Raw genomic sequence first — 14,568 nt, forward strand, 5'->3', positions numbered from 1 at the left:
GCTTTAGTATCATTCAATACTATGAGCGTATCCAGCACCGGCTTCTACGTCTTACTCTTGTCCATGGTATTCACGCGATTCGCAGTGGCACAAACAATTGCCTGGGCTGATGACGATGACGATAGTATAGTCTGTGAGTGGGTCCCGGTGATGGCGTAATGCTTGACTCATGAATTTGAACCTCTAGATAATGGAATAATTGCGGCCTACAACTTTTAAAGACCCGATGCAGCGGAAGGTTAAAAGTTGACGTAAAGAATAATGGATCAGTAGACGGGACGGTCATTTCGTACATGATCACCACACATATAATGTCAGAGGACTTTTGCACTCACCGATGTGGGTATCGTTCACAAAACATCACCACGCGTGAATCTCGTGGCTCAGCCTTTGAGGGATCGCAATAACCCTCCAAAGCAGTGAAAACAGTCAATGCGACGTCTGCGAGAAAGCGCCATGGTGCGCGAATGCCCGAAATCAGATACCCTCGACGCAATACCCCGGAGCTGTTGAAGGTGTCGCACTTTGTGTAACCAGCGATCCAGAACGTCTGTATCATTTCTGCACGGACAACATACTGTTCAGCTGGACCTCTGTTTTTAACATCTTTGTAACAACGCCGCAGACTGCAATCAGAGTTTGACCGATGTCATACGCAGTACGTCGGATTGCCAGCTGTAGAGTTGAAGTTGATGATATGGCGTGGGCGGGACGCAGACAAGACATGCCATGGTCAAAGGGATAGGCAGGCAGAAATAGGTGCACTCATGTTCAAGTGCAGACTTTGCGACAGTAAGGACCATATCTTGAAGCTTCGAAGAACAGTTAGCCGAGTTGTCGCCGTCGGCTGCAGATTTTGGAAGACTAATACAGCACAGCAAGTTAACTGCCGTCGTCTAATGCAAAAACAGCGAGGTTTAGCAAACAGCCTGAGTAGTTGGGCTGGGACCCAGCACGGCTAGCTGACCATGTCATGTATCAAGATAGATAGCTGGATATCGCATTCAACCATCGGTATATCAAGCCTCAGTAAAAGAAACGCGATATGAACTTCAACTGCGAAGGCTGAGCGCTGAGTGAGGAACGAATGTACAGTCCGGCCTCGCCGAGAGACAAAGCAACCACAAAGACAAAGAAAAGAATGCAAGTTGTACGTGTGCCGGCTCCTTCCGAGTCCGAGAACTCAAAATCAGCCACGGCGATATCCAGGATTCTAGGTGTCGATCATCATACCGCGTGCTTTAACTTGAACTTGATTGGGCACAAAGCAAGCACAAAGGATCGTTATCTTCCATGCCCATTCGTTTGTCTAGTGATCATATCACAGAAATCCTGGAGGACTTTAAAAGGGGATTGTATTGTGAATGAAAGTCACAACGGGTTGCCTACAAGGCCCAAGGGACGTAGATGTTCGCTACTGGTAAGTGCATAACTTCCAATGTCATTGATAAACACGCTCTGAACCTTTGCCTTTGACGCTCACCCATAATATTTAAGATGTCCATGAATTCCTTTGTAGTGGCGTACCGGTACACTCGTCACCTTTCACCCTTTTCCCAGCAGTCGTGGAAGAATCGCACGTCCGACGCTAGATTTCGTGGTGAATCGGAGAATTCACTCCCATTGAGAACTGACTTACTGCTGAATCCCATCACCTCATATTCACCCTCGTACTCATCCTCGTCCGACTCTTCACCGCTCGCGTCAAATGCAAATGAGGAAGCGGCTGGCGGGCGCCGTTCTGGATTTGACGGACAAAACCAGTCTCTTCTCCTGGTTAGTTTTTTATATGCCTATGAACTCGAGTTAGTTACTCATTCCATTCGTCAGAGAGATTAGCTCGCCTCTATCTTGAGGATGCCCGGGCATTTACCCCTGTGCTTGATCCATAGTCCAGGATAGTACCTGGAGCGCTTGTCGAGGCTGATGGCCTTCTGACATCCGCGGCACCTGACGGATATGGGTTGTACATCCTCGGTGTACTCGTCGTTCTCGAGCTCCTGTTTTCTTTGATCCTCCTTTTTTCTCCGTTTGCTACCGCCCGCGATGACTTTGTCATTGCGATTACTGTTATTGACCCCCGAGCTCTCAGGAGCGAGCTGCGGAGGGCTGAGCGTTTGTTGTGCGTCGTGTGTGTCGCAGCGGGGAGGTGAATGGCTGAGCCCATAAAACCCGCCCTTGCAGACCGACGAGTGGTCATTGATGAGGCAACTGACCGTGGGCCAGTCGGTGCCAACATCGTAAACGAAAACGACCGGACATCCGGCCCTGCCACAAATCAGTGTATGGGTTTGGGCGGTCGTTTGATTTATGGTGTTGCGTTGACTGGCGACGCAGTCATTGTCTGTTGATTGCACAGCGGCTGAGGGTCTGGCGGTTGATTTCTGCATTTGTTTTTCTGGGGGAGGTGCCCTTTCAGATGTAGATGAGGGATTTGTTGCAGTGGCGTGACGTTTTTCTTTTCTTTTAAGGCCTACCTCAGAGCCACATCGTTCACCCTCAAATACACGTGGTTTTTTCATTCCGATTTCTGTCCATCGAAGTGGCGTACACTGTCAGATAGTACTAACTAGTTTAAAGGGTGCCTCTATAACACCTGGACTCGCGAATTACCCAGCGCGAAAATATCCCCCGCTGATCCATCAAAGTTGGATGACTGACCTCTCCGTAAGTGTCTGTAAAGTACACATGGTTATCCAAGGTGGACATTCACACTCATCAAAGTCATTCATAGCAGGTAAATGTATTCTCTCATCCTCGTCACTCCTCTAAACGAGTTGACGATTCCAAGGTTTTTCGAGCTGTGGAGTACATCTTCTCGTCGTGAATGTGAACATTTTTTTAACACGAACATTCCAGAAAACACAGAAGCACAGAAGCACGCTGGCCACCGCCAGGATACTCTTCGATTTTCCCACATATTTAAGACTCCTTTAGGCCTACAATAGGGATGGTGAAGACACTTGGTCATCAAAGTGTCTTTCTTGCGGGTCAGTCCTGCTGTCATCTTCTTGTCTAGTATCTCTACATGCATAATGCCAGATTCCGCACATGTATCACTGATCCCTTGACAGTTTGTGAGTGTATGGATCCCCTGTCGAGCCGGAGTCTCATTCACTGACCATGCTGCTGATCCTTTGGCAGTTCATGAGTGTGTCAAGCTGGAGCCTCGCTGACCGAACACATCGCTGATCTCCCGACAGGCTGTGAGTGTGTCGATCCTTTGTCGAGCTGGGGCCTTGCTGATCCTTTGACAGGATGTGAGTGTCGAACCTCTATCGAGCTCAAACCTTGCTGATCAAACACGTTCAGTCTGTGAGTGTGTCAATCCTCTGTCAAGCTCGAGTCTCGCTGACCGAACACGCTGCTGATCCCTTGACAGTCTGTGAGTGTGTTGATCCTATGTCAAGCCGGAGCACTGATGTATTGATAATCACAGTATGCATCCTGAACCGGTTTTTTTCTTCTGATCACGATTCATCAGCATTACCGCCCCGAAGAAGATGAGATGTGATCCACGTTACAATTTTCGGTATGTCGTATTGTTCACAGCTCATCCACATGATTTTCATCTCAACGGTTCACTAGCCCTTTGGGTTGTCAACATTGGAGAAGATTATGCAGCTTGGTTCCGGTGAGATTTTATGCCATATCGCAATGAATCTCCTGATTATTATCATAAGCTGCTGTCATTATTTTCGAAAAACGCTTTCTACCTTTGGGACCAGGATCCCCATGGACTTAGGCAGGAGTTCGCTTACCCTATTCGTGTTTCCCAATGCAGCTGCCGTTCGATAACCAACCGCATAGCTACATGATGTGCCAATGTTCCCGGAAAATCACCATCACAGCTTGTACCAAGCCCTCAGAGGAACCAACAACCGCACGCATCGCCCCACGATGAGAATGATGTGCCATATATCGCAGGCTGTATAGTAAACCATTGACGCGTTATAAATTTGATAGCAAGCCTGTGCTGCGGTAGTTTCCATTACCCTGAAAGTGTAAGTTAGTTCCTGATACACAGGCAAGTTGACATGTCTCTTGGCTTCCAGAATCTATCGATATCATGTCCGAGCGAAGTCCATCAATAAATCAACTTTAACTCCGATAAATAATAAATAATAAAAATGAGGGGCTGTTAGGTTGTCCGTACCCATCACGACTAAATCTATGCAAAGAAACCCCACAGCGCAAGCCCGCTCAGGGCTATAAGAACAGTAAGCACCCTCGCCTCATCCCCTGCTGTACTACGCTCCAAAATAAGACCTAACCCACCATGCTTGGAAGTGCCTGGATGGAGGTTCAGCAAGTATCGCTGCATTCTCATTTTCCTCTCCCTTGGCGGGGAAGGGGATGTGAAAGGAGAAAAAGTCAGTAGCGGCACTGCTAGTGGGATGGGGATGCTAGGAAGTGTGAAGGGCAGGCGTAGCGCAGGTCTTCGCTCGGTGCAGCTCAGAGAATGAGGGAGCCCATGCTCATCGGTACGAACAACGTAGTTCCCACTCTCCTCATACAAGCCAAAATCGACGGGGGTAAGAGATAGAGGAAGTGAGGCAGAAATGAACGTCAGTGCAAATGACTGTAAGCGCGGGATCGCTTGTACGACATGGGATGCGCAAACGCGCAATGAGTCCCCTGTGGCTATCGGAACTAGCGTCAACCGTAGATGACGCAGACGAGGGAGGCAGTTGACGGATTTGGCTAGTGTGTCCTGATAGACATCGAAAAACTTAGTATACAGGTGGCAATCAAGAAAAACAAACATACAACTTTGAAGGACGACCTTCTTGCGCACGTTATCTCCAACGTGGTCAGTCCAGGGCAAGCGCTTACAAGGTTTCTAATCAAGTTTCCATTTTCATACGAAGAGTGGAAAACGAAGGCAACGCGAAGTTCAGTGAGGCAGTGCAGGCTCTGCAATACCCCTGCGATTAAAAGAGGTGCGAGATCACGGATGATTAGCGGCTCCTCGATCGCTAAGTGTGTGATTTGTGGATGGGAGGGGGCTAGGGCTTGGAGGTGTTCCAACGAACCAGTAAAATGGGTAAGGTGTGGTAAAGCGGATGGATCGAGTGAAGGGAGGATATGAGGACTCAGTGCAGTGCGGGATATACGAAAAAACCGCAGACGCTGATGAGCCTCCAAAAAGGCTATGAAGGGGCGCTTGGAGGACATAGGCCCTGGTCCTGAAGACCAATCTAACATGACGTCGCCTAGAGATAGGGAATGTAGGAGGGGCCAGCGTGCGTTGCAGAGCGGGTGCACTGTTCCGTCTAGAATCAATGGTCCACCCAAGACATGCAGCTCCTCCAGGTCCGGAGAACGCCGGATCAGCATATCCCAAAGACGACCATCGAAAGGAAGAGCATCTGCAACGCATCAGAGTGCTAAGAAATCACATGTCAACCGAGCACAGACCTTGAAAGTCATCTGTATGATGAGTGTGGTATCCATATTTCAGGGTCAACGAGAACCCGCGGAGGTTCTTAAATTCCAGCAACTGAAGAAAATAAATGAATGGCACACATTTTTGTTATGCACATACATGACTTCGTTGGCTGGGTATCACAGATCCATAACATGTGCCAAGTGTGCGCAGTCGTGGGCACCTGTGACAAAATTAAGTAATTGGTGAGAAATGATTCGCCGATCAGACATACGACATTCGTAAGGCGAACCACATATCATCGCATTGAGGGATCTCATCCGCGTCCCAGATGAAAGTATGGAGCACGTCCAGTTTCGGCGCCAGTTCTCTCAGCATCGCTGAGATCGTAATTCCATTGATATCAACCATATAGTTGGAAGAGGCAGAAAATTGAATATGGAGTTTCTGGATATGGCGCGCAACGTCCGGGCGAGAACGGAGCATGGACAGGGTTCGCTGGCATTGTTCTGCGGTCCCGAGGTGCACATGGGCATACAATACAGGGCATGTGCTAGTGAACAGGTATTTGCTCTTCGTGTGATGAATTCAGGAAAGAAGTCACAATTGAGTTTGGGATACTTACTGAGAGTGCCAGGTTGAGGATATCCGCCCTAGAGGATAGGCATGATGTTACCTCCAATAAAAGATCGCCAGGCAGAGCAGCAAGATTTGGAGAATTCATTCACGACAGGTGTCGGGTGTACGAGAGAGCATTGATGAGGGTCGTATCTGATCTACTGCGGGTAACTTTGAGTGACTCACTGCAATTGTACTGGTTCGGGTGAGCGTGGCAACTTTGCTAATTTAAATCTCTTTAGGCCAACTTTAGAACGTTATCAAAACCTGTCACCCTCGCAGTCACGGTGGCAGGTCAGATGCATCCCCTATCATGATTCCAAACGACATCTGATCAGGAAGTAGAGCCGAAATTGGAGGTCCGTACGTATCAATTTCGATGAAACTCCGTTCTGGCAAAAAGCATTTATAGCGGTGATAATCTCAAGGTCATGTTTTCTGTGCATCATGGCGAACCAACTGGCCCTCCCTACTCTCGATAACCTCAGAAGCTCAGTTCCTCCCGATGTCAATGTTCAAGCCATCGCGAGCCAATGGTTCTCAACTTTCGCGGAAGCGATGCAATCAAAGAATATAACAGCAGTCATAGATCTCCTCGTCGATGATGTCTTCTGGCGCGATATGCTCTCCTTAACATGGGACTTCCACACCTTCCAAAGCATTCCTTCAGTGAAAACATTCCTCACAGACCAACTTCCATTATTCACCTTGTCTTCTTTCAAACTCAGGGAAGATCTCGTAGATCTTCAGAGACCATACCCGGATATCGCTTGGATTCAGGCGTTTTTTGACTTTGAAACTACAGTCGGCATTGCATCTGGGGTGTTCCGGCTTGTACCACTCGCAGATGGCTCATGGAAGGCCCATACCGTCTTCACGAACTTGGAAAATCTCAAAGGTTTTCCAGAACAGAATGGGCCCAGACGAGACTACCAGCCAAACCATGGAAAGTGGGCTGTGAAGCGTGCACGTGAAATTGAATGTATCGATGAAGAACCCAGCGTCATAGTGATAGGAGGCGGGCAGAGTGGGCTCGACGTTGCAGCCCGGCTTAAGATGCTTGGTATGAAGACTCTAGTAGTGGAAAAGAACGAGAGGATTGGCGATAATTGGAGAAAGCGTTATGCAGCGTTGTGTCTCCATGATCCCGTCTGTGAGCCTATCACTATGTCAGAATATCGTGTTTGCTTCTTGCTCAATCCACCTATGTGTAGGGTATGATCACATGCCATACATTCCGTGGGTCTCACACCTCGGTTCATCCATGACTGTCTAACCAAAAATTACGCAGGTTCCCTACATCGTGGCCTGTCTACACGCCTGCATTGAAACTGGCAGATTGGCTAGAATCATATGCACACAGTATGGAGCTTGACGTTTGGACCAGCGCTACGGTCATGTCCGTCATTCCGGGTACGAAGGGAAAGAAATGGAGTGTCACGGTCCAACGTCCTGACAAAGGGGAGCGTACCTTTGAGGTCAACCATGTCGTATTCTCCTTGGGCTTTGGCAGTGGTATGGGCCGAATTCCAGATATCCCAGGGCAGGTTCGTTCGATCCATGAATGCAGGGTCCTCAGGCTAACATTAAATACCCACATAGGACAACTTCAAGGGGCAGATATTGCATTCCAGCCATCACAATCTTGCAACTGATCACGCAGGGAAGAAGGTCGTCGTTGTTGGCGCTTGCACGTCTGGTAGGGGTCGCATCATGAGTGTCGTATTTTCACTGCTCACTGTAAAGTGTAGCGCATGACATATGTGCGGACTATGTCGAAAATGGCGTTGGTAAATGATTTTCTAAAGCATATTGATGGTATTTGAGCAAAATTGGCGCAGATGTGACCATGGTTCAACGTAGCCCGAGTTACATCATGTCCACAAAGGAGGGTATGCCGAGGTTAATGGGTGAGTTCTCTATTATTTTACAATTTTGCTATTATAAACGCACCCAGCGATCTTCTGGGAGGGCGGCCCTCCTACTGATGTTGCGGATCGCGTGAATGCGTCTTACCCCAATTCATTGCTCAAATTAATACACCAACGTGTCACCAAAGACATTGCTGATGCAGATAAGTACGTGATTACATATCATATTCCGGTCGCCTGATAGAGGAGGGATTCAGGGAAATTCTTGACGGCCTGCGAAAACGGGGCTTCAAGACAACTTTGGGCGACGACGACTCTGGCTTTCTACTTATGGCATGGAATAAGGGAGGAGGATACTATCTCGGTTGGTCCATTTGCGAATCGGAGCGTGTCTGCGCTGACCATATAATGTTAATATCAAGATGTTGGAGCTTCCCAGATGATCATCGACGGGAAGATTAAACTTAAGAGCGATGGGCCAATCTCGCGCTTTACCCAGACAGGTTTACTTTTCGAAGACGGTTCTACTCTCGATGCGGACGTAGTGGTCTTCGCTACTGGGTACGTTGTTCTTACTGACCAATAGACATTGTGATTCACATTATTATCAGCTACGCTGATGCACGTCATGCCTATCGTGCTCTGCTTCCGGAGTCCCTGCATGATAAATTGTATCCTATCTGGGGCCTTGACAAAGAAGGAGAGCTGAATAGCGTCTGGCGCGAAGTTGGTGGACGCAACAAGAACGCGGAACTCAATGGCATATGGTGCATGATGGGGAACTTGGCGCTTTGTCGGTTCCACTCCAAGCATATCGCATTGCGTAAGTCGTTTTCTGTCCTCCTGATTCCGGTTTGATGAACTTGATGACATTCAGAAATCAAATCATACGAAGAGGGGATTTTCGGGACAAGGTATCAGTGAAGAACGCAATGTGTCCGCAGTATATGTTGTATTTGTATTTGTTCTTAAGGTTCGAGAAGCGGATTGTACAGACAAGTATGTTTGAATGTATGTGTATTATTTGGCACGTATCCAGGAATTTTAGCAATCCTTGGGAATATGCCGTGCAACACCTTCCGCTAATTTCTCGCGCTTGTTGCTGCATACTACCGCTTTCCTGCACCTGCTGTCCTCTCACTTGCATAAAGTATTTTTCTTTCCCTTTCTTGTAGATAATGGAACCATTGAATGCCTCCTCTCGCGTGCTCTCGTACCGTCTCACATGAGTTCTCTCACATGTTGCGCATGATTTGCGCTCTTGCACACCACACGGTGACAGTGTATGTATCGTTGGCGAGTGCTCGCATGACTTTTCGTTCTTGATCGATATCATTTCTCTGTAGTTGACTGATCAGTAGCCAAATATCTATCTTTTTTAAAAAAAAAAAAAAAAAAATCACCTTCGGGGTCGAGGACCCTATGTAGGACATAGCCCTGTTCGCGGGGGGCTTACTCCCGCTTGGTCTAATGTATGTATGTATGGGTGCTGGCGTGATATCAATAGAAAACGAGTACATCAGCAAACTACTTCGTTCTGTACAGCATGCAAGATGCACAGCTTGGTCCCTTCTGTACACTTCACTACAATAACACTTCATTCTGTTAGTTCCTGTACAGACTACTACTACAGATACCTACTGAAAATTGTGTCATGTGCAATATTTCGAAACTGTGACGAAAAATACCGTGTGCTACTGTCCAGTAGCACACCAACCTGTAAAGCTGTACTGTTCTGTCCACACATGTAAAAGATGTACACAACTAGTTGTGCCGCGGTCCGGCTATGGCCGACTCAGGCTCGGCATTTGCCGGATAGCCAGCAGTTCGGCTACACTGGTAGCCAAGTCACCAAGTGAGCTGTTTAGATTGGTTCAAAGCGTTAGTCAGCCATGCAAACCAGCTATGAACCGAAAATGAGTGAACACCGGCTTAAAATGGCTTAAGCCGTTTCAAGCCAGCTCCAACGTATGAAAACCTTTCTCAGGCTCCAGGAGTCAACTAGTGTTGATTGGATTGTTTACTATGAATAAAGTCCCCGTTCGAGTTGATGGAAGATTTAGACTGGGGGACGTACTAGGATCTGGTTCATATGGTATGTAACTATGACATTCACATGGTGACTATGTTGATTCAGACTCGGTATCTCACTTAGCTGTCGTGTACCGCGCACAAAACATCATAAATGATGATGTAGTTGCCATCAAACTGGAACCCATCGTCAACAATTCATCTTCTCTGCAGTGCAAATACCACATTCTGAAACAACTCGAAGGTGGAGTCAGCATACCCCATGTACTTTGGTTCGGCAGAGAGTCAATATACCATGCTCTGGCTCTCGAGCTCCTTGGTTCATCACTGCATGATATATTCCTTTCGCACGATCAGAAATTCAGCCTTCATACTGTCGTTAATCTTGGTGACCAACTGGTAGGTCGGTCTGTGACGGGTTGTTGCAGAGGCTAATATATTTACTCAGCTCTCATGTCTCGAATACATTCACTCGCACAACTACGTCCATGGTGACATCAAACCACAGAATGTCGTGGTGGGTCTCGACGATTTGAGGCACACTGCCTTTATTATCGACTTCGGTATTGCCAAGGAGTACTGCAACACGTCAACCAGAATGCACATACCATTTCGCCATGATCGACGTCTTACTGGCACCCCCGCATTTGCCTCAATCAACAACCACCTAGGAGTTGAGCCAGGTCGCTGCGATGATCTCGAATCACTGGCATATATGTTGATATATTTTTTGTGTGGCTCCCTCCCATGGCTATCCAATGACCACGAGAAGACTTCTAGTGCTGCCATACTCGAGCGCAAAATAAACACTACCGTTGAAGCCTTGTGTCATGGAATTCCTGTCGAGTTCGCGAGTATTCTCGTTTACTCGCGCTCTCTTGCATTCTCGGAGGATCCTGACCATGGCTATCTTCGTTTGTTACTGCATGGTCTTCGTGCCACCCTACCTGCATCAGCTACACGCTTGCTTGATTTCAACAAGCCTGATGATCTTACCACACATACTCCTGCATTCTCTAATGAATATCGGGTGACTGAGGTGACACCCCCATGTCTGCTGAAGGAAATGCCTCTTCGCCAATCAACTCGTATGTGAGTAGTCCACTTCATCTCACTTGTGAACCGAAGCTCAAGTTATCTTGAAGTTTACGTCCACGTAACGGCTTCCAACCACATGCATGATGCACCCACTTCAACACCATGCCGCAAAAGTAGCCAACACTGTTGATGGAATAAGGGTAACTACTATTACTTGTATGTACATAAAACGAACACATGTATCAAGTTGTTGCTACAGTACCACGATGTATGTCCAGTCTAGGCATAATTAATAAACATATAATTTTCCCACGCTCCAATCTGCATTGCGCAGTGGAACCTGCCGGTCCTGCCCCATGCCCAACACCTAGGCTCCATGAGGTACCTTGCCATTGAACCCTAGTCCCATTCGCATCACTGAGTCTGCATGTGAGACTTTACCAACAAGTCACTTCCCTTTCTGACTTTATTCCGATGTGATATAGATTCAGGCTTGTCCGGCACACAATCAATCAGCGGCTATCAGCATAAGCAGCGAGGATGAAGGTATGTTAGAACATGATTAAAATTGACCATGAGGGTGAAGGCAAGCTTCACTCATCATCTGCCACTGCCAAGCACCCACGTGCTTTTATCAGTATCAGGTAGAAACATTTTTCACTCACATTTCCTGCAGGGAATATCTGACTTATATCTAGTTTCAGCACTCGATGAACCGATCGATCCTGATTTCCTGAGGGTGAGGGCACGACCCCAGGAGTTACCAGACTCTAGATGCTCACCTTGTATGGCCACACCCTATCGCTCAGCACCCTTTAAACTTTACAGGTAAGCGGTCCAGTACTCCGTACTATTTTCTATAATACTCATTGATATTTCCAGGGTCTTCATTTATATAAAGAGGGATTTCGTCATTGGGTTTTCACTGCTACTAGTCTACCACGGACCACAGTACTACCAATATGCCACCTTGCCGGCGTGCGCCCAAGGTCATTGCTGCAGCTGCTCCCATTCCCACTCCAATCATTGCTACCCCCACTGCTGCTATCGCCACTCCCATACCCACTCCCACTGCTGCTGTCGCTGCTCCCATCCTGGCCCCTCCCACCATCATCCCCATTGCTGTTGCAGCATTTACCAACCCACATCGAAACCGGCAGCTCCCTCGCAGATATCGAGATGGTGCTGCAGCTCCAAATCCCACAGATCCTACAGTGGAAGAAGGGGAGTCCTTCAATCTTGACGATGTCTCTGCAGACGAAGGAGAGGACAGCCTTCCTGCGCCTACGGTCAGGGCACCTATGGACAGGGCACCTACAGGCCCTAGCCCATTGCAAACTGCAATCAACACCGTCCATTCCACCTCAACTGAACCTTTGGCCACTGGTGGTCGTGCCAAAAAACCTAAAAGTTCTGATGATGTTCTTTTCTTTTTTAGGGAAGATACAGTTGCTAAGCGCAGGATCTGCATACCTTGTGAGTAAGTATTGCATCTGCATCAATGCAAGACATTTGTTCTTTCTTACATTCTTTACCAGGCGAATGAACCAACAGGATGCCTCACACCCAGTGACGTCATACACTAACTCTACTGCTTCTGGAGGTCGTCGAACACACATTTTCAGCTGTCACACCGACCTTTACTTAGAAGAGGCGGAGCGCCATGGATGGCAAATACACATCAAGTCTTTGAATGATCTTTTCGATGAAGGTTGGACCCTTGGGATGATCTGTAGACGGCTGAAGAAGGATCCGACTTGTACCATCGATTCACTTGGTTCTCCCTCTGATCGCGATGGCACGTCACTTAGGCAGGGACCTCTACAAGATGATTTACCTGACTTCACCCTCGATGAAATGCATCGACAGCTCGTCAAGTTTATCGTTGTTGATGACCAGGTGAGTCGCTGACTACTTTCTACAAGCTATTGTTACTAATGTCTTCAGGCAATCAATATCATCGAATGCCCTGAATTTCGTCGATTGATCCGTCTTCTGCGACCAGCGTTAAACGATGCTGACATATGTCACCGCACCAAATTGCGGGAATTGATCCTTGATGCTTTTGATGACTACTTCAGGGCCTTAAAGAGCGACCTTTCGGTAAGTGTATTACTGTCGAGTCCCATGAAGTGTCTTATATTTTTTTCAGAAGGCACAGGGAAAGATCTCGTTTACCTCCGACCTGTGGTCGGATTATAATCTCCGTCCGTTTATGGCGATTACTGCTCACTGGATTGCCAAAGAAGATTGGACTAATGTGCTCGTCTTAAAGGCAGCACTGATAGCTTTCCATCATACACCAGGGAGTCATACAGGAGATAGCCTGGGCACATCCATCCTGGGCCTCCTTGATCGTGCCAATGTAACAGATAAAGTTGGTATCTAGTTTGTTCAATGTGACATGTGCTGACTTCATTTAGTCGGGTCATTTTACTCTCGACAATGCGGCAAACAACCACACCTCCATGCAAGAGTTATCATGCCTATTGGAGTCACGTGGGATACAATTTCATCCTGTCAAACAGAGGATCCCATGCTTTCCTCACATCATCAACATTTGTGTGAGGCATGTTCTCGATGAGTACTGGAAAGCCGACTTTTCAGATGTGGTCGACAGATGGGTAGTTGAAGGTAAGATTATCGAGAAAGATATGTATGTTCAAGCTGTCCAAGTCAAAGCTCTGGATCAGGCGAGGCTCCTCATACGCACCATCCATGCATCGGACAAACGATGTAATAGTTTTAGGGTAATCATTACCACAGGAAACGACGAGAAGTGGTTCCAAGACGACTCAGGTGTAAACATCCAACTCCCTGTTGTGCAACTCCTGCATGATGAGCCCACACGTTGGGACTCATCCTATGTCATGCTGAACCGTTTATGAACCCTTCGCCAGGTAAGCGTCCACTCAACTAAATACATGGACTCACAGTGAACTAGGCCGTGGATTTATTCTGCGACTCCCCCCTTCAATGCCACATGATCGACAAGAAGTTGAGTCCTATGGAATGGCTCGTCTTACAGGACCTTGAAGTGATTTTGGAGGTCAGTACTTACATCTTCGAAACTTGCGATCTGTTTTAGCATTGTATATTAGGCACCACACACTGCTCAGCAAACAATGTCCAGCGAAAGCACTCCCACACTGAGCAGTGCAGTTCCCGCTTTCGAGAACATGATCCAGCGGTGGAATGAGTTGCTTCTAATACCACACCTTGCGCCTCTAGTCAATATAGGGTTGGATTGGGCGGACAAGTATTGTTACGACTGGGATGAGTCGAGCTATCTGTGTCTGAATAGACAATCGGCAGGATGCCAGATAGACGTGAGTCTGCTCTCGAATGAGAGGTCAAGGTTTCTGGCTAAGGCGAGTGTCGCTGACTCCCTTAGAATAGTAGTTCTTTGACAGTAAGGTTGGAGACCTTACTGAAGGACAATGTTCCAGGTAAAACCCAGTAGATTAAAGTAAAGAATACAATCGTTGGTAGCTAGGTTTATATACAAGTGTTCAAGCGGAGCTTGTAAATGTTTATCAAGATAGAAGCATGATAAGAGAAAAGATAAGGCGGACAGCCCGCTTGGCGAAGATAAGAGATAAGCATGATACGGACGGCCCG

The 14,568-nt window shown here is 47.5% G+C and overlaps 4 protein-coding genes across 4 annotated transcripts; 2 read left to right on the forward strand and 2 right to left on the reverse strand.

Moving 5' to 3' along the window:
* Nucleotides 1-1,844: 1,844 nt before the first annotated feature.
* Nucleotides 1,845-2,261, reverse strand: HD556DRAFT_1208696 (uncharacterized protein; the record flags this gene model as incomplete). The annotated part of the gene is made up of 1 exon (XM_041296524.1): nt 1,845-2,261. A coding segment is annotated over one exon (417 nt), but the record flags the coding sequence as incomplete, so codon positions are not given.
* Nucleotides 2,262-4,171: 1,910 nt separating this feature from the next.
* Nucleotides 4,172-6,113, reverse strand: HD556DRAFT_1445868 (uncharacterized protein; the record flags this gene model as incomplete). The annotated part of the gene is made up of 6 exons (XM_041306999.1): nt 4,172-4,714; nt 4,771-5,372; nt 5,422-5,503; nt 5,549-5,612; nt 5,664-5,962; nt 6,015-6,113. 6 exons carry the CDS (start codon nt 6,111-6,113, stop codon nt 4,172-4,174), a joined length of 1,689 nt encoding a protein of 562 aa, XP_041157782.1.
* A 341-nt stretch (nt 6,114-6,454) lies between these two features.
* Nucleotides 6,455-9,108, forward strand: HD556DRAFT_1528798 (uncharacterized protein; the record flags this gene model as incomplete). The annotated part of the gene is made up of 11 exons (XM_041309389.1): nt 6,455-7,160; nt 7,222-7,246; nt 7,299-7,554; nt 7,610-7,706; nt 7,759-7,797; nt 7,849-7,917; nt 7,965-8,085; nt 8,136-8,242; nt 8,301-8,439; nt 8,490-8,701; nt 8,756-9,108. 11 exons carry the CDS (start codon nt 6,455-6,457, stop codon nt 8,800-8,802), a joined length of 1,818 nt encoding a protein of 605 aa, XP_041157783.1. The 3' UTR covers nt 8,803-9,108.
* Nucleotides 9,109-9,903: 795 nt separating this feature from the next.
* On the forward strand, nt 9,904-11,005 carry HD556DRAFT_1241746 (kinase-like domain-containing protein; the record flags this gene model as incomplete). The annotated part of the gene is made up of 3 exons (XM_041298223.1): nt 9,904-9,973; nt 10,034-10,308; nt 10,358-11,005. 3 exons carry the CDS (start codon nt 9,904-9,906, stop codon nt 11,003-11,005), a joined length of 993 nt encoding a protein of 330 aa, XP_041157784.1.
* Between the last annotated feature and the right edge of the window lie 3,563 nt (nt 11,006-14,568).

The sequence above is a fragment of the Suillus plorans genome (assembly GCF_016647745.1).
Source record: "Suillus plorans strain S12 chromosome Unknown HD556scaffold_47, whole genome shotgun sequence".
Classification (NCBI taxonomy): domain Eukaryota; kingdom Fungi; phylum Basidiomycota; class Agaricomycetes; order Boletales; family Suillaceae; genus Suillus; species Suillus plorans.